The sequence below is a fragment of the Bos grunniens genome, chromosome 15, assembly GCF_055505025.1.
Source record: "Bos grunniens cultivar Pamir isolate PY7600 chromosome 15, Bosgru_T2T1.0, whole genome shotgun sequence".
Taxonomy (NCBI): Eukaryota; Metazoa; Chordata; class Mammalia; order Artiodactyla; family Bovidae; genus Bos; species Bos grunniens.
In genome coordinates, this window is record NC_141179.1 from 49,676,061 (window position 1) to 49,693,775 (window position 17,715).

At 37.1% G+C, this 17,715-nt stretch overlaps 1 protein-coding gene and 1 pseudogene across 1 annotated transcript; both read left to right on the forward strand.

The window, feature by feature from the left end:
• Window positions 1-3,199: 3,199 nt before the first annotated feature.
• LOC147358051 (olfactory receptor 52J3-like) lies at window positions 3,200-4,786 on the forward strand. Its single transcript, XM_086340417.1, has one exon. It carries the CDS (start codon window positions 3,229-3,231, stop codon window positions 4,162-4,164), a length of 936 nt encoding a protein of 311 aa, XP_086196543.1. The 5' UTR covers window positions 3,200-3,228; the 3' UTR covers window positions 4,165-4,786.
• Window positions 4,787-15,099: 10,313 nt separating this feature from the next.
• Window positions 15,100-16,261, forward strand: LOC147358052 (olfactory receptor 52E2-like; annotated as a pseudogene).
• The last annotated feature ends 1,454 nt before the right edge of the window (window positions 16,262-17,715 follow it).

Consider the following 17,715-nt stretch of genomic DNA (forward strand, 5'->3'; position numbering starts at 1 on the left):
GCATATCTGAGGTTATTGATATTTCTCCCGGCAATCTTGATTCCAGCTTGTGCTTCTTCCAGCCTAGCATTTCACATAATGTACCCTGCGTATAAGTTAAGTTATGTATATGAAAGTGACTTAGAATATATATATATATGTAGACATATATATATACTTAAGTATGCACATGCAGATACACATATATGTTTGTACTTCATATCATGTATGAAGTTTTATATTTCCAGAGATTTAACTTTAAGATTTGTATGATATAACTGAAAGACACGAGTTAAAAGACACATTTAACTTAAAAAAAATTCTTCATAGTCTATTCTTTATATCTTAAACCTGATCATGCTCTTTTTTAAATATTATCTAAGATATCTGCTTAAATCTAAAGAGATTCAATTTTTGCACTCGAATACATTCCATCAGAATAAGAACTATATGTACATTTGACTCAGCACTAATGGATAAATGTTACAATAAATTAGAACTTTCACCAAATGTTACAGACTGGTGGCATAAGAGATTTCTCAGTATAGTTTACATAGGTCCAGTGTTTACAAAGGTGGTGCTGTGAGCATATGCCAGGAATTATACCAAGTGCCTGATATCTAGTACTAATTTATCTTTAAAATGCCTTATGCTCTTGATCCAATTATCATCCCTAATTTTCCAGTTGAGGAAACTGAGACATAGAGATAATTAGTAAATCACTCATGGTGATATAGCCATACATGGGAGTCCAGTGTTTGAACTGAGTCAGATCAATCCCAGGGTTGGCCACTTTGACCATTTGTCTCTATGGCCTCTGTGACATATATATGAACAACTGTAAAAGGGGAACAATCATGGACAGAGGATAGTGGGTCCAAAGACCCCTAAAACTAAGCATTCAATGAACTAAGATACCTGGTCAGTGAAGGGAGACAGGGAGAGCTAAGGCTGAAAATGGAGTCTTCAATGCTAGCATATTATGCTTGAACTTAGAATATGAATTAGGTGCCATTTTGTCTAGAAAACAGCAACCCATAGAATTCAACAACAGAATCTTCCCTAGAGGAACATGTATATTCCCTAGAGAGAATACTTCTTTCTATGGCATATACAAATGATAATATCTGTGTTTTTGTCCCACATTCATAACTTTCTATAAATCCCTAACCATGTTACTGTCTCTTGGGTTTCTCTTTTTCTAAATCATAGTCTGAGGGTTTTGTCAGCAATCTCAGAGGAGTTAATCTCAGAGCCCTATTTATAAGAGAAAGCTGAATTAACTCATTTTTTTTTCCAAACCTATAAGCAGCTACATCCTTAATATAAAACTTCTCTCTCTAGACTGTATGAAAAAACATACATAAAGTTTTACTGTTTGATATTTATCATGTGTCTCTCTTTCTAAGGAAAAATGAAGCATCACGCATGAATTTTCTTTTTTATTTAAGTGTGTACTGAACTCAAAGGAAAGAGGCATGACCCATCCAACGTGGTTGAGAACTACTACTTTGATATGATATGCTTGATGCAGTAATCCATTTCAGGTGGGAAATCTTGCAACTTTTAAATAGAGATTGGGTATCTTTAAAAATATTTAAAAGATCAACTTACAAGACTGGTTATTTAGTTGGTTGATAAAGTAAAATTTCTGCATCTGGAATAGGTTATAGGGATCGAATGAAATGCATTTATGAAGCAGGATGAAAGTCTGAGGTGAACAGTGGCATGTTATTGAGCATTTATTTATAGAGATAAACCCTAAGTAGGCATCACAATATCTAGAAGTTTTGCTCTTCACCTGTACCCTGACAGGGGCCACTGGCAATTACTGGAAGTTTCCGTTTAAAACACACACACACACACACACACACATAAAGGAGCATTGCAAAATACAGCTGTTTATCTCTCCATCTTTTTTTCTTTCTCTCACAAAGACACACACCAACTTCAGAATGTATACAACATTTATTTTATTCATTCAACCTGATATATTTCCCATGGAAATATGGAGTTACACTAAGGTTAAAAACAGGGTCTATGCTACTTTATCTTGAACTTAAAGAACTCTGCCTCAAGTTGGGAACCCAGAGAAAGTGTCTTAGCTTCATTATTTGAGTTTACAGGGTTTCTCCTGATTGCTTCTTAATCATTTTTAAGGCATTGCAAAAGTGCTCCTATTTCCTTTAGACAATGATGAAAAGCAATTCTCTCTTCTATTAGATTTTGTTGTTCCAGAGTTTTTGTGATGCTCAAAAATACCTTCCACAGATCCATAATGACCTGAAGCCTTTTAGGCTGTACTCTACCCACACTTCCAATGTTTTAGCCAGGCAGAAGGAGTGAATAGAGTACATGCCAGTTCTGAAGCAGTGATAAAATTATCAGGTTTTCTCAGAGGAGCTGATGTAGAGTGAACAGTGAATGCAGAATTTGTCACATACAACTAGAAACCAATATATTCATAACAATCGAAAATGAACACTATTAAATGAAATGACTGAGAAAATAGAGACATCAATGAAAATCTACAGAAGTTTATTATCTTTTTATTATTATCTTTCTTTCAGGGATCTTTCAAGTACAGAGGTATGTATCCACCCGAGTCTGCTCTTGGCCAGGTATCTCAGAATGTCTGTATTTTTTTTTTTCTTATAATAATATATATCTCTGATATTTTGCTTCTGTCATTTTACAGAAAACTGTTTGATCTTGGAATTTTCTGTATGTCAAAATGATAAATAAATCTTTAGAGAAATTCTGCCTTTTCTGATTATGGAAGTGTTGTGTGCATTCATGCCTATGACTACTTTCTCATCTGCCTCTCTCTTTTTGGGTTATGTCTGCATTCTCATATGTGTATCCTTGGCTTTTCATGTGTCCCTTTTCAGTATGGGATTTCAAAAAAGATATAGAGAATATTAAATGATTCCATACTTCATGCTATGATTTATGTTTTCTATTCTGCCCAGGGCTTGATGATAAACCTTAGATGATAAAAAAAAAAAAAAAACAAAACAGGATTAAGTGTTTATAAGGATTACCTATTTTGAGACTGGACCATTCAAACGAGTATGACTTGATTTAGAATATGAAAAAGAATTAATAGATCCTCCAAAGCAAAAGTTTTCATTTCACAATATATTGAAACACTAAGCTAATCATTTTCATAACCAGTTCTTACTGAAATTTCTTTTTTTCTTCCTCCCTCTAGGAGTGACAACTTCTTCTACTCTGTGACTTGGAGGGATGTTTTATCACAATAGTAGCATTTTTCACCCAACCACATTTTTCCTCATTGGAATCCCAGGTCTGGAAGAGGTCCATGGCTGGATCTCCCTGCCTTTCTGCTCTGTTTACCTTGTGGCTTTACTGGGAAATGTCACAATTTTGCTGGTCATCAAGACAGAGAAGACCCTCCAGGAGCCCATGTTCTACTTCCTGGCCATCCTTTCAACAATTGATTTGGCCCTTTCAACAACCTCAGTACTCCGTATGCTGGGTATCTTCTGGTTTGATGCTCACGAGATTAGTTTTGGAGCTTGTGTGGCCCAGATGTTCCTGATCCATGCTTTTACTGGCATGGAAGCTGAAGTCTTGCTGGCGATGGCCTTTGACCGCTATGTGGCGATCTGTGCTCCACTCCACTACACGACCATTTTGACATCCCGGGTGCTCATGGGCATCAGCATGTGCATTGTAATTCGTCCAGTTCTGCTTACACTTCCCATGATCTATCTCGTCTATCACCTACCATTTTGCCAGGCTTATATAATACCTCATTCCTACTGTGAACACATGGGAATTGCAAAACTGTCCTGTGGAAATATCCGAATTAATGATATCTATGGACTTTTTGTTGTTTCCTTCTTTTTCCTAAACCTAGTCCTTATTGGCATCTCCTATGTTTATATTCTCAGGGCTGTCTTCTGTCTCCCATCCCAAGATGCACGACTAAAAGCCCTAAGCACATGTGGGTCCCATATTGGGGTCATCTGTATTTTCTGTATCCCTTCAGTCTTCTCCTTCCTTACCCACCGATTTGGACACAAAATACCTCGCTATATTCATATTCTTGTTGCCAACCTCTATTTGATTATCCCACCCTCACTCAACCCCATCATTTATGGTATAAAGACCAAACAGATATGGGAGCCTGTGCTCCGTGCCTTTATTAAAAAATAAGACACTTACCATATTGTTTTATTAAGGATTTTGATCTCTCAGGGAAGATATGCGTATTCTTGCTTTAACAAATATCTCCTGGTCCTGATCTATTGCTGCCAGATTGCAACACAAGTTGATTTATTCCTAACTGCTGACTAATGGGTTCTAGGACTTGTGGAAACTTTATTGGAGCTTCAGTTCAAAGGTTAATAGGCTAACTTGAAAGGAAGCTGTTGTGGTCTCTATTTGTATGTCATTGTACTTTGTTCTTGATAGCATGAAACTACTTCTTTTCTAGGCAAAGAATGTATAAATGGTGTGTTTTTAGCTCTTTAATTAGAGAAATGTGGTACTGGGACTTTGACCCAGTAGCCTGTGTCCATTCACTCACTCATTCATATTTTTTATTCTCTTAATTTACATTCATTTTATGTTTATTGTATGTATTGAATCATTCTTATCATTGTTGTTCAGTCGCCAAGTTGTGTCCGACTCTTTGTGACCCTATAGACTGCATCATGCCAGGCCTCCTTGTCCCTCACTATCTCCCAGAGTTTTCCCAAGTTCATGTCCACTGATTCCATGATTCTTATCATTAAGGATGATAAATGAACCACAATAAAATGAACGTCTGTTCTTATGGAGCTTGCATTCTCTTGCGCCCTTAAAAAAAGCCAAGTTCATGGGCTTTGGCAACCTATGAGCTAAGGAAGGAGAGAGGTGATCACCAGAGGATGACTGACTCATACTGCACGTGGCCAGGACTACTGATCGCCTATGCTCTGTCCAGTTCAAAATAAAATCATTACTAAATTTGTAGCTGAAGTGGACAGGTCAGCCAACTATGTAAGATTCAGAGAATTGGTAGCCAAAACAAACATAAAATTTCAACAGTCTTTCTCACTAATACCATCCATGTCATTTCAGTGAACTTCTGTCTATACTCAGACCCATAATATAAGGGTGGTATTGTAGTTAAATTACACATAGCATTTCTATCTATGTGATACATGCTGGTCTTTATCACTTCACTGGCTGTTCTCTCAGTCTACACTTCATCATAAAATACTCCATCCTCAAGTCCAAGACTTCTCATCTTAAACCCATGATCTATTTCTAGTGCCTTCCTGATTAACATTCAAGTTATCCAATCAATCGATGATTACTCAACTTCCTCATGACCAAGGACTTTCAACTGATTCTACAATAAGATTTCCTTAGACCAAACAATGGGGTTTTGCAGCATCCGACTTGTCACATTATTTTCTATCGTTAACAAATTAATTTCTTCTTCAGACTTTAAAAAAATTAAAGTAAAAATATAATAAATATATTTTCTTCCTACAACTCATGAATTAATGAATTTTAACACTGCAGTAATCTCAAAGGTAATGCTTATTAAATTAAAGTTTAAATCATCTTTAACACTGTTCCAATAGATCTCTCCTATTTTTCCAGAGGCAAATTTTATGGTGTGTTTTTTGACATTACAGTATGTGAATTTTTTGCTTTATAACCAATTACACTATTTTAGTTAGATCATGTTAATTTAGTTAGAAACCTTACTATGTATTTTTTAAGTAGCATTGATTTTATTTACATATTCCTCTATGAATAGATAATGATATTCATTTTTAAGTAGAAATATACTACCTATGCTTTCATTTTCTTCTTGGTACATTTTTAGATCATTTATCCAGGTTGTATAATTTAGTATAAAATTATTGGGTAGAAGGATTGTAATCAATTATAACATAATTCTGCTTTCTTGATCTTTGCTTTTGATCACTTTTTAAAAATTTCACATTTTCAATACTTTCTTTTTTTCACATTTTTATGCTTTCTGATTTAACTTTCCAAAGATTAGTTAATTAAGCATTCATTTTCTAAGTACAATGGTTTGTAGTTCAGTTCAGTTCAGTTCAGTCGCTCAGTTGTGTCCGTCTCTTTGCAATTCCATGAATTGTGGCACGCCAGGCCTCCCTGTCCATCACCAACTCCCGGACTCACCTCCATCGAGTCCGTGATGCCATCCAGACATCTCATCCTCTGTCGTCCCCTTCTCCTCCTGCCCTCAATCCCTCCCAGCGTCAGAATCTTTTCCAATGAGTCAACTCTTCGCATGAGGTGGCCAAAGTACTGGAGTTTCAGCTTCAGCATCATTCCTTCCAAAGAACACCCAGGACCGATCTCCTTCAGAATGGAGTGGTTGGATCTCCTTGCAGTCCAAGGGACTCTCAAGAGTCTTCTCCAACACCACAGTTCAAAAGCATCAATTCTTCGGTGCTCAGCTTTCTTCACAGTCCAACTCTCACATTCACCCTACTCTAAACAAAACAAAAATGTTAGGCTTCTTTGATTTTTTCCCGTGGTTTGACTTTAGGAATTGTCATTCCAGCAGGTTAGCATAGTGCATTGGACTCCCTTGGAACTCCTTTCCTGACCTAGAAGCAGCACTGTCTTCAGTCTAGCATTTGATCTCAGTAGTAAAGCCAGAGTGAGAATCAGAAGGTTTGGCTGGTTGAAAAAATAACACTTCACTTAACATGGACATTCCATCAATTTTTTCAAGTGAGAAATTTTAGTTATCACTATATAAGTAATTCTCATTCATTTTTCCATAATACTTTGCCACAAGTTCCAGATGTTCCTATTCTAAATAAGAAGTGGTGGCAGTATAGAACAAGGTGGCTTGACTTCAGGTAGTATCAGAGTAAAAAGCCTGGAATTGTCTTCCGCACCCAATAAGTGAGAACATGAAAAAGAGATACCCACACATCACGAGTCAGATATCAGCTTAAAGCAGAACCATGCAAACAAATTGATTTTGTGGATATCAACTCCTCAGCCTGGCAGCTATATCTAAAAATTAGAAACCAAGATTATTCTTATGGTTAGAGAGACCCATACACTGAAATGAAAGGTAGGTATGAGGTGTGTTCTTAGTAGGCATTCTGAAGAAGCACTTCCTACCCCTCATATATGTATTTTCAGGTGTTAGTACTGGAGTGGATTGCCATTTCCTTCTCCAAGGGATCTTCCCATCCCAGGGATTGAACCCTGGTCTCCCGCACTGTAGACAGACGCTTTACTATCTGAGCCACCAGGGAAGTCCGTGTATGTAGTTAGATGCAAAGGTATAAGTGAAGACCTTATAATACACTTCAGTAAACTTTAACATGCTTATTGAGACATGAAATAAACTCAAGATCTAAATACAGAGAAAGAAGGCAGTATAATACATTGAATAATAATATAGATTTTTGAATAACACATTTGGGTTCAAATTCTTTGTTGTTGCTAAAATTATATAGCTCAAGTTTTCCATATGGATAATGGAAATAAACATGGTATCAGTGGAAACAGTGTCAGACTTTATTTTTCTGGGCTCCAAAATCACTGCAGATGGTGACTGCAGCCATGAAATTAAAAGACCCTTACTCCTTGGAAGGAAAGTTATGACCAACCTAGATAGCATATTCAAAAGTGGAGACATTACAATGCCAACAAAGGTTCGTCTAGTCAAGGCTATGGTTTTTCCTGTGGTCATGTATGGGTGTGAGAGTTGGACTGTGGAGAAGGCTGAGCGCCAAAGAATTGATGCTTTTGAACTGTGGTGTTGGAGAAGACTCTTGAGAGTCCCTTGGACTGCAAGGAGATCCAACCAGTCCATTCTGAAGGCGATCAGCCCTGGGATTTCTTTGGAAGGAATGATGCTGAAGCTGAAACTCCAGTACTTTGGCCACCTCATGAGAAGAGTTGACTCATTGGAAAGGACTCTGATGCTGGGAGGGATTGGGGGCAGGAGGAGAAGGGGACAACAGAGGATGAGATGTCTGGATGGCATCACCGACTCGATGGAGGTGAGTCTCAGTGAACTCCGGGAGTCGGTGATGGACAGGGAGGCCTGGCGTGCTGTGATTCTGTCAGACAAAGAGTCTGACATGACTGAGCTACTGATCTGATCTGATCTATGTTGTAGGGTTGTTTCAAAGACTAAAGACACTAAGAAAGTAAAATACACTTTGAAAATATCTCTTACCTAAAACCACATTAAGTAATATCAGTCCTAACTATAACACTGTGATAAAGGTTTCAAATAGAAAGGTCTCATGGGGGAAAAATACTTAAGTATGATCAATGGAACAAAATAGAAAGCCCAGAGATAAATCTACACACCTATGGACACCTTATCTTTGACAAAGTAGGCAAGAATATACGATGGAGAAAAGACAATCTCTTTAACAAGTGGTGCTGGGAAAACTGGTCAACCACTTGTAAAAGAAGGAAACTAGAACACTTTCTAACACCATACACAAAAATAAACTCAAAATGGATTAAGATCTAAATGTAAGACCAGAAACTATAAAACTACTAGAGGAGAACATAGGCAAAACAGTCTCCGACATAAATCACAGCAGGATCCTCTATGACCCACCTCCCACAATATTGGAAATAAAAGCAAAAATAAACAAATGGGACCTAATTAACCTTAAAAGCTTCTGCACATCAAAGGAAATTATAAGCAAGGTGAAAAGACAGCCTTCAGAATGGGAGAAAATAATAGCAAATGAAGCAACTGACAAACAACTAATCTCAAAAATATACAAGCAACTCCTGCAGCTCAATTCCAGAAAAATAAACAACCCAATCAAAAAATGGGCCAAAGACCTAAACAGACATTTCTCCAGAGAAGACATACAGATGGCTAACACATGAAAAGATGCTCAACATCACTCATTATCAGAGAAATGCAAATCAAAACCACTATGAGGTACCATTTCATGCCAGTCAGAATGGCTGCAATCCAAAAGTCTACAAGCAATAAATGCTGGAGAGGGTGTGGAGAAAAGGGAACCCTCTTACACTGTTGGTGAGAATGCAAACTAATACAGCCACTGTGGAGAACAGTGTAGAGATTCCTTAAAAAACTGGAAATAGAACTGCCATATGACCCAACAATCCCACTGCTGGGCATACACACCAAAGAAACCAGAACTGAAAGAAATATGTGTACCCCAATGTTCACTGCAGCACTGTTTATGATAGCCAGGACATGGAAGCAACCTAGATGTCCATCAGCAGATGAATGGGTAAGAAAGCCGTGGTACATATACACAATGGAGTATTACTCAGCCATTAAAAAAAATACATTTGAATCAGTTCTAATGAGGTGGATGAAACTGGAGCCTATTATGCAGAGTGAAGTAAGCCAGAAAGAAAAACACCAATACAGTATACTAACGCATATATATGGAATTTAGAAAGATGGTAACGATAACCCTGTATGCGACACAGCAAAAGAGACATAGATGTACAGAATAGTCTTTTGGACTCTGTGGGAGAGGGCGAGGGTGGGATGATTTGGGAGAATGGCATTGAAACATGTATAATATGAATAAAAACTTATTGGTACTGAAAAAAATACTTAAGTATGTATCTTTACATAATTTTGAATTATAAGTAAAAAAAAAAAAAAAAACCAGACAAACAAAACCCCCACTAATCTTACTTAACTTACTTAAATATTAAGGGAAATTTTTCTCTCACCTTAAAACAAAGTACAATAAAAATATTGGTCTGAGTTCTTTGTCACCAAGAAGATGTTGTTCTGATATTTTTTGATAACTAGGCAATACATTTTTTAAAGTATTTCAGAGCTGACATTCTGTGACTCGCTTGTGTCTAAGGTTGCTCTTGTCATGATTCTAAAACATCTAACCAGCAACTCCTCAAAATAGATGCTTCTTCATTCCCAACTAGCAGAAAAAAGGGTATGAACTTCCCTAATATTCCTCAGCTTATGTTCAAAGAGTAATTGGGACTGAACTTATCAGTTACATGCCCATGATCTCAAAGAAAATGCTATGTTTGAATATACACATACTAAATTATTTTAGAACATATATTTATAGAGATATATACACACATATACATATATATATATATATAGAGAGAGAGAGAGAGAGAGAGAGTTCCCTGGTGGCTCAGATGGTAAAGAATCTGCTTGCAATGAAGGAGACCTGGTTTAGATCCCTGGGTCAAGAAGATGCCCTGGAGAAGGAAATGACTACCTACTCCAGTATTCTTGCCTGGAGAATTCCTTGGAGAGAGGAGCTTGATGGGCTACAGTTCATGAGGCTGCAAAGAGTTGGACACAACTGAGTGAATATTTTTACACTTCATATTATGTATGAAATTTTAAATTTCATAACAGTCAACTTTAAGGTTTGCATGATATAACTGGAAAGATAAGAATCAAAAGAAATATTTAATTCCATGCTTTATATTTGCAGCCTTTATATCATCTGCTTTATATCTTAAGCCTGATGTTTTTTCTTAAATATTATCAAAAATGTCTCCTTAAACGTAAAGAGATATAATTTTTGCACTCAAAATAAATGTATTCCAGTGAGAATAATAACTATGTGTACATTCAATTCAAAACTAATGAAAAATTGTTTAAAATAAATGCAAACTGTCAGATCAAATGTAACAGATTTTGTGGCATGAGCGATTTCTCAGTATAGTTTATATAGGTCCAAGTTTATGAAGGTGGTTTTGTGAGCTAGCTCTTATTTTAATTAATCATTTAAAATATGCCAGGTATCAGACTTCCCAGGCGGTTCACTGGTTGGAAATCTGCCTACCAACGCAGGGACTTGGATTCAATAACTGGTGCAGGAAGATTCTACATGCTGCAGGGCAACAAAGCCTGGACCCCACAAGTACTGAGCTCATGTGCTTCGGTTAGAAAGCAGCCTCTGCTCGCTGCAACTAGAGAAAGCCAGTGCAGTAAGGAAGATCCAGTGCAGCCAAAAATTAATTAATTAATTAAAAAACAAGCTAGGTATTATACTAAATGCCTGATATCTGATATCTACTACTTAATTTACTCTTCAAAATACCTCTAGGCAATTGGTATTATTATCATCCCTAATTATACAGTTGAGAAAACTAAGATATAACTAATAAATCACTCATGGTGATATAGCTGGTACATGGGAAGTCCAGTATTTGAAGTGAGTCAGGTCAGTTCAGGATTGACTGTTTTTACCACTTCTCTATGGCCTTTGTGATATACATATGGATCACTGTAAAAAGGAAGTAGTCATGGACAGAAGATAGTGGGAGCAAAGACCCACAGATTGGAATCCCTGAAGCTAAGCATTCAATGAACCCAAAACACCTGGTCAGTGAAGGAGGCCAGAGAGAGCTAGGGCTGAAAATGAGGTCTTCTATGCTGGGTTATTTGGAGAAGGAAATGGCAACCCACTCCAGTGTTCTTGCCTGGAGAATCCCAGGGACGGGGGAGCCTGGTGGGCTGCCGTCTATGGGGTTGCACAGAGTCGGACACAACTGAAGCAACTTAGCAGCAGCAGCAGAGTGACTTTCACTCAGTCACTCACTCACTCGTGTGTGTGTGTGTCTCTCTCTCTCTCTCTATATATATATATATACACACACACATATATAACTCAACAGTAGAAATAGAGAAATAGTCTGGTGCATTTCTTTCTGATCACTGCCATGTGCCAGGCAAATGAAGGATCAACCCCATATTCAAAGAATATTGTGCTGTATAAACAGTTCCCAGCATGTATGGATACTAGAGGGGAAAAACAACAAACAAAAATTATGTCTCCAAAGTCATAAGGTTTTGCTAATGTATTTCCCTGTACACTCTTGGCTTTTGACACTACTGGGGTCCAGAGTTTTCATGTTCTAGTTCCTTGGACGGGCATGTATTGTATATCAGAAAACTAATGATTTCCTGAAATCATAAGGAATTCCCCACATGAGTTAAAATTCCTGAAACAGGCAGTAAACCTTGGGTCTACTTCATAATTATCTCCGTCACTCAAAACTTAAAACTCTTTCAGGAAACTAAATATTAAAGGTATATCTTTCTTTTTATCAAAGAAATCTTATAGAGTACTTATATTTTGTTTATTACTTATTTAAACAACAGAATACAAAAATCTCAATTAAAATAATTTCTAAATTGCACTTTAAGTTCACCATTCAAAAAAATTCCTTAAAATATGTATTTAAAATTCACTAACCCATATGCCAGGCTCAGTACTATATCTCTTCCTGTCTCTCTAAATTTATAAGATATTTACTCCTTTTTTTCTATTTACCTAAATCTACTTCTGAATCTTTCTGAATTACTTTTCTCTTACCTTTAAAAAAATTATTGTAAACCGCTCTAGACCATATCTATGAGAGATGGGAGATTCACTTTTGCTGTCGTTTATTATTCCCCAGAATTTAGACTAATACAGATTTTCCTTAAACATCAGAAAAAATATTCCTTAACAATAATTTATGTAAAACTATTTGTATTTATTTTACCATTTGCAAATGTAAGTAAACTTTTATCACAGCATATATGTGTTTGTCTATGAGTGCATATAGTTGACCCTTGAACAACATGGATTTCAACACGGTCACTTATTTCTGGATAGTTTTCAATACATATGTGCTATAGTACTACACCACCTATGAATTCACAGGTGCAGAATCAAAGATACATATGGTTGACTGCAGAGTGCTATGTGTCACATATGGAATTTTGACTGCATGGGAGTCAGTGCCCCTAACATATGCATTGTTCAAGGGTCAAATATAGTTAGCTGTGTATACATATGTATCTATCTACATAGAGAGAGAAAGAGTATTATATAATTATATATGTATATATATTTATGTATACTGTTATACAATTATATATTTCATATATATATGTATATACACAAATCTTCAGCTAGCCATACCTCTCAATAAATCCATCATAAGTCAAAAATGCATTTAATACATCTAACCTACCAAACATCATAGTTGGGCTTAGCCTACCTTAAACCAACTCAGCACACAGTTACATTAGCCTACAGTTGGACAAAATCATCTAAGACAAAGTGTTTTTTGTAACAACATGTTGAATATCTTACATAATTTATTGAATACTAAACTGAAAGTGAAAAACAATGGTTGTGTGGGTACAGGATAGTTTTAAACACATAAGTTGCTTCTATTTATATATATACACACATATTGAGAGAGAAAATTGGAAGATCTCACTGTTTACAACATCATATAACTTCTGCATAAATATCTATTCAGTTATAAAGAAGATATTTGAGACTAAACAAGGAGGTATTTGATAAGAAACAATGTTTTGTTGCCACTCCCGTAACTTTTTCTGCCCAACAATGATTGCATTTTTAGTCCTCCAGCCTCCTTTCTTAGCTCTCCATGCTCTTGGCAGAAAGCACACATTTTAAAGCTATAGGGCATAATCAATGATGTGTCAAAAAGAAAAAATTCTAGTAGAATTATTGTCAAGATTATTCAATATCCTACTTTTCAGTCTCGTCTTCCTTCCCTCCCTCTCTTGTTTTTATGAAACAAAGATTTAGAGTAATAAAATTCAGTTTTATTTAAACTCCAATTATGTTTTTAAAAATTTTATTTTATTTTTAAACTTTACATAATTGTATTAGTTTTGCCAAATATCAAAATGAATCTGCCACAGGTATACATGTGTTCCCCATCCTGAACCCTCCTCCCACCTCCCTCCCCATACCATCCCTCTGGGTCGTCCCAGTGCACTAGCCCCAAGCATCCAGTATCGTGCATCGAACCTGGACTGGCATCTCGTTTCATACATGATATTTTACATGTTTCAATGCTATTCTCCCAAATCTTCCCACCCTCTACCTCTCCCTCTCCCTCTCCCACAGAGTCCATAAGACTATTCTATACATCAGTGTCTCTTTTGCTGTCTCGTACACAGGGTTATTGTTACCATCTTTCTAAATTCCATATACATGTGTTAGTATACTGTATTGGTGTTTTTCTTTCTGGCTTACTTCACTCTGCATAATAGGCTCCAGTTTCATCCACCTCATTAGAACTGATTCAAATGTATTCTTTTTAATGGCTGAGTAATACTCCATTGTGTATTATCCATTTCTTATCCATTCATCTGCTGATGGACATCTAGGTTGCTTCCATGTCCTGGCTATTATAAACAGTGCTGCGATGAACATTGGGGTACACGTGTCTCTTTCCCTTCTGGTTTCCTCAGTGTGTATGCCCAGCAGTGGGATTGCTGGATCATAAGGCAGTTCTATTTCCAGTTTTTTAAGGAATCTCCACACTGTTCTCCATAGTGGCTGTACTAGTTTGCATTCCCACCAACAGTGTAAGGGGGTTCCCTTTTCTCCACACCCTCTCCAGAATTTATTGCTTGTAGACTTTTGGATGGCAGCCATTCTGACTGGTGTGAAATGGTACCTCATAGTGGTTTTGATTTGCATTTCTCTGATAATGAGTGATATTGAGCATCTTTTCATGTGTTTGTTAGCCATCTGTATGTCTTCTTTGGAGAAATGTCTATTTAGTTCTTTGGCCCATTTTTTGATTGGGTCATTTACTTTTCTGGAGTTGAGCTGTAGGAGTTGCTTGTATATTTTTGAGATTAGTTGTTTGTCAGTTGCTTCATTTGCTATTATTTTCTCCCATTCTGAAGGCTGTCTTTTCACCTTGCTTATAATTTCCTTTGATGTGCAGAAGCTTTTAAGGTTAATTAGGTCCCATTTGTTTATTTTTGCTTTTATTTCCAATATTCTGGGAGGTGGGTCATAGAGGATCCTGCTGTGATGTATGTCAGAGAGTGTTTTGCCTATGTTCTCCTCTAGTTTTATAGTTTCTGGTCTTACGTTTAGATCTTTAATATAAGTTCGCTTAAAGTAGAAGATTTCAATCAATCTGGTAAAACAACAGCAACAACAAAAAGTTTACTGAAGAGTTTTTTTTGTTTTTTGGGGGATAAACAGATAATTGCTTCTTTCCAGTACTGGTAAACATCATGGTAACAGACCGGGACCTCCCAACATGGATCAGCACACATCTGCAATGAACGCATTATATGAAACCACAAGCAAGATGTCTCTTTCCAATGGCACCGAGTTTCACCCCTCCTCCTTCCTGTTGCTGGGAATCCCAGGACTGAGAAACATTTACATCTGGACTGGCTTTCCTTTTTGTGCTGTGTATCTGATCACACTCATAGGCAACTTCACCATCCTGTTTGTCATTCAGACTGAGCACAACATTCACCAGCCTATGTTCTGCTTCCTGGCTATTCTGGCTACCATTGACGTGGGGCTGTCCACAGCCACCGTCCCTAAGATGCTGGGCATATTCTGGTTCAGCTGCAGGGAGATAATTTTTGATGTCTGACTCACTCAAATGTTTTTCATTCACATCTTTACTGACATGGAGTCCTTCTTGCCATGACTTATGGTCGTTATGTAGCTATTTGTAACCTTCATTACACCATTTCTGACGGGGCTTCCCTGGTGGCTCAGTCAGTAAAGCATCTGCCTATAATGCAGGAGACCTGAGTTCAATCCCTGGGTTGGGAGGGTCCCCTGGAGAAGGAAATGGCAACCCACTCCAGTACTCTTGCCTGGAAAATTCCATGGATGGAGGAGACTGGTAGACTCTGGTCCATGGGGTTGCAAATAGTCGGACATGACTGAGCACCTTCACTTGTTCACTTGTTCATTACAGCACAATCCTTACTAACAAGATAGTATCTCTTATTGGTTTGGGGGTGATAGGGAGATCAGTCCTCTGTGTATTTCCTTTTGTATTCCTCATCTTGCAACTGCCCTTTTGTGGACACCAAGTCATCCCCCACATGTACTGTGAGCACATGGGTCTGGTTCATCTGGCCTGTGCAAGGATCAGGGTCAACACCATATATGGTCTGGGGACCATTGCTCTCCTGGGATTTGACATAATGGCCATTGCTCTCTCCTATGTTCAAATTCTTCATGCTGTTTTCCATCTCTCCTCCTGTGAGGTAAGACTCAAGTCTCTCAGCACCCATGGTTCCCATGTATGCATAAGTCTAACCTTTTATACCCCAACCCTCTTCTTTTTTATGACACATTGGTTTGGCTGAAATGTTCCCTGCTACCTCCATATTCTTCTGGCCAATCTCTATGTGGTTATTCCATCAATGCTTAACCCTGTCATCTATGGAGTTAGGACCAAGCAGATTCATGAAAGAGTGCTCAGAATATTCATCCCAAAATAAATAGCAAATGAATACCTCCAGTTTTGGTCCAAAAGATTAAATGTTAACATGTATACATCTGAGAAATGAAGAGAGGCCTTGAAAATGGCAAATAGGTGCAGCCATGATTACTTACTGGAAAGGATGTCTTTTAAATGTGGATCTCATCTATTTAGGGAGTGAGACAATAACCTTTGAATTCTAAATAGTGTGAGTGAGTGAACATTCTATATGATTATTGGAAGGTGGACAAGAGAGATATGTTCATGATTTCCAAGATATACGTCATGTCGTTTGTGACTAGGTCAAATAACAGAAGATATTTTTCTATTTTCACTATGGGTACCAGGTATTCCTCTTCCTCTCCTCTTCCTTTTTCTATCTCTTTTTTTCCCCTAGAAAAAGTCATTTTAATTTAAGTATTCAAGTGAGTTTTATGACCTCTTGAAAAAATAAATTTTCTTTTAAATTACATATGGATGTTGAATTTTGTCAAAGGCTTTCTCTGCATCTATTGAGATAATCATATGGCTTTTATTTTTCAATTTGTTAATGTGGTGTATTACATTGATTGATTTGCAGATATTGAAGAATCCTTGCATCCCTGGGATAAAGCCCACTTGGTCATGGTGTATGATCTTTTTAATGTGTTGTTGGATTCTGATTGCTAGAATTTTGTTAAGGATTTTTGCATCTATGTTCATCAGTGATATTGGCCTGTAGTTTTCTTTTTTTGTGGCATCTTTGTCAGTTTTTGGTATTAGGGTGATGGTGGCCTCATAGAATGAGTTTGGAAGTTGACCTTCCTCTGCAATTTTCTGGAAGAGTTTGAGCAGGAAAGGTGTTAGCTCTTCTCTAAATTTTTGGTAGAATTCAGCTGTGAAGCCGTCTGGACCTGGGCTTTTGTTTGCTGGAAGATTTTTGATTACAGTTTCAATTTCCGTGCTTGTGATGGGTCTGTTAAGATTTTCTATTTCTTCCTGGTCCAGTTTTGGAAAGTTGTACTTTTCTAAGAATTTGTCCATTTCTTCCACGTTGTCCATTTTATTGGCATATAATTGTTGATAGTAGTCTCTTACGATCCTTTGTATTTCTGTGTTGTCTGTTGTGATCTCTCCATTTTCATTTCTAATTTTATTGATTTGATTTTTCTCCCTTTGTTTCTTGATGAGTCTGGCTAATGGTTTGTCAATTTTATTTATCCTTTCAAAGAACCAGCTTTTGGCTTTGTTGATTTTTGCTATGGTCTCTTTTGTTTCTTTTGCATTTATTTCTGCTCTAATTTTTAAGATTTCTTTCCTTATACTAACCCTGGGGTTCTTCATGTCTTCCTTTTCTAGTTGCTTTAGGTGTAGAGTTAGGTTATTTATTCGACTTTTTTCTTGTTCCTTGAGGTATGCCTGTATTGCTATGAACTTTCCCCTTAGGACTGCTTTTACAGTGTCCCACAGGTTTTAGGTTGTTGTGTTTTCATT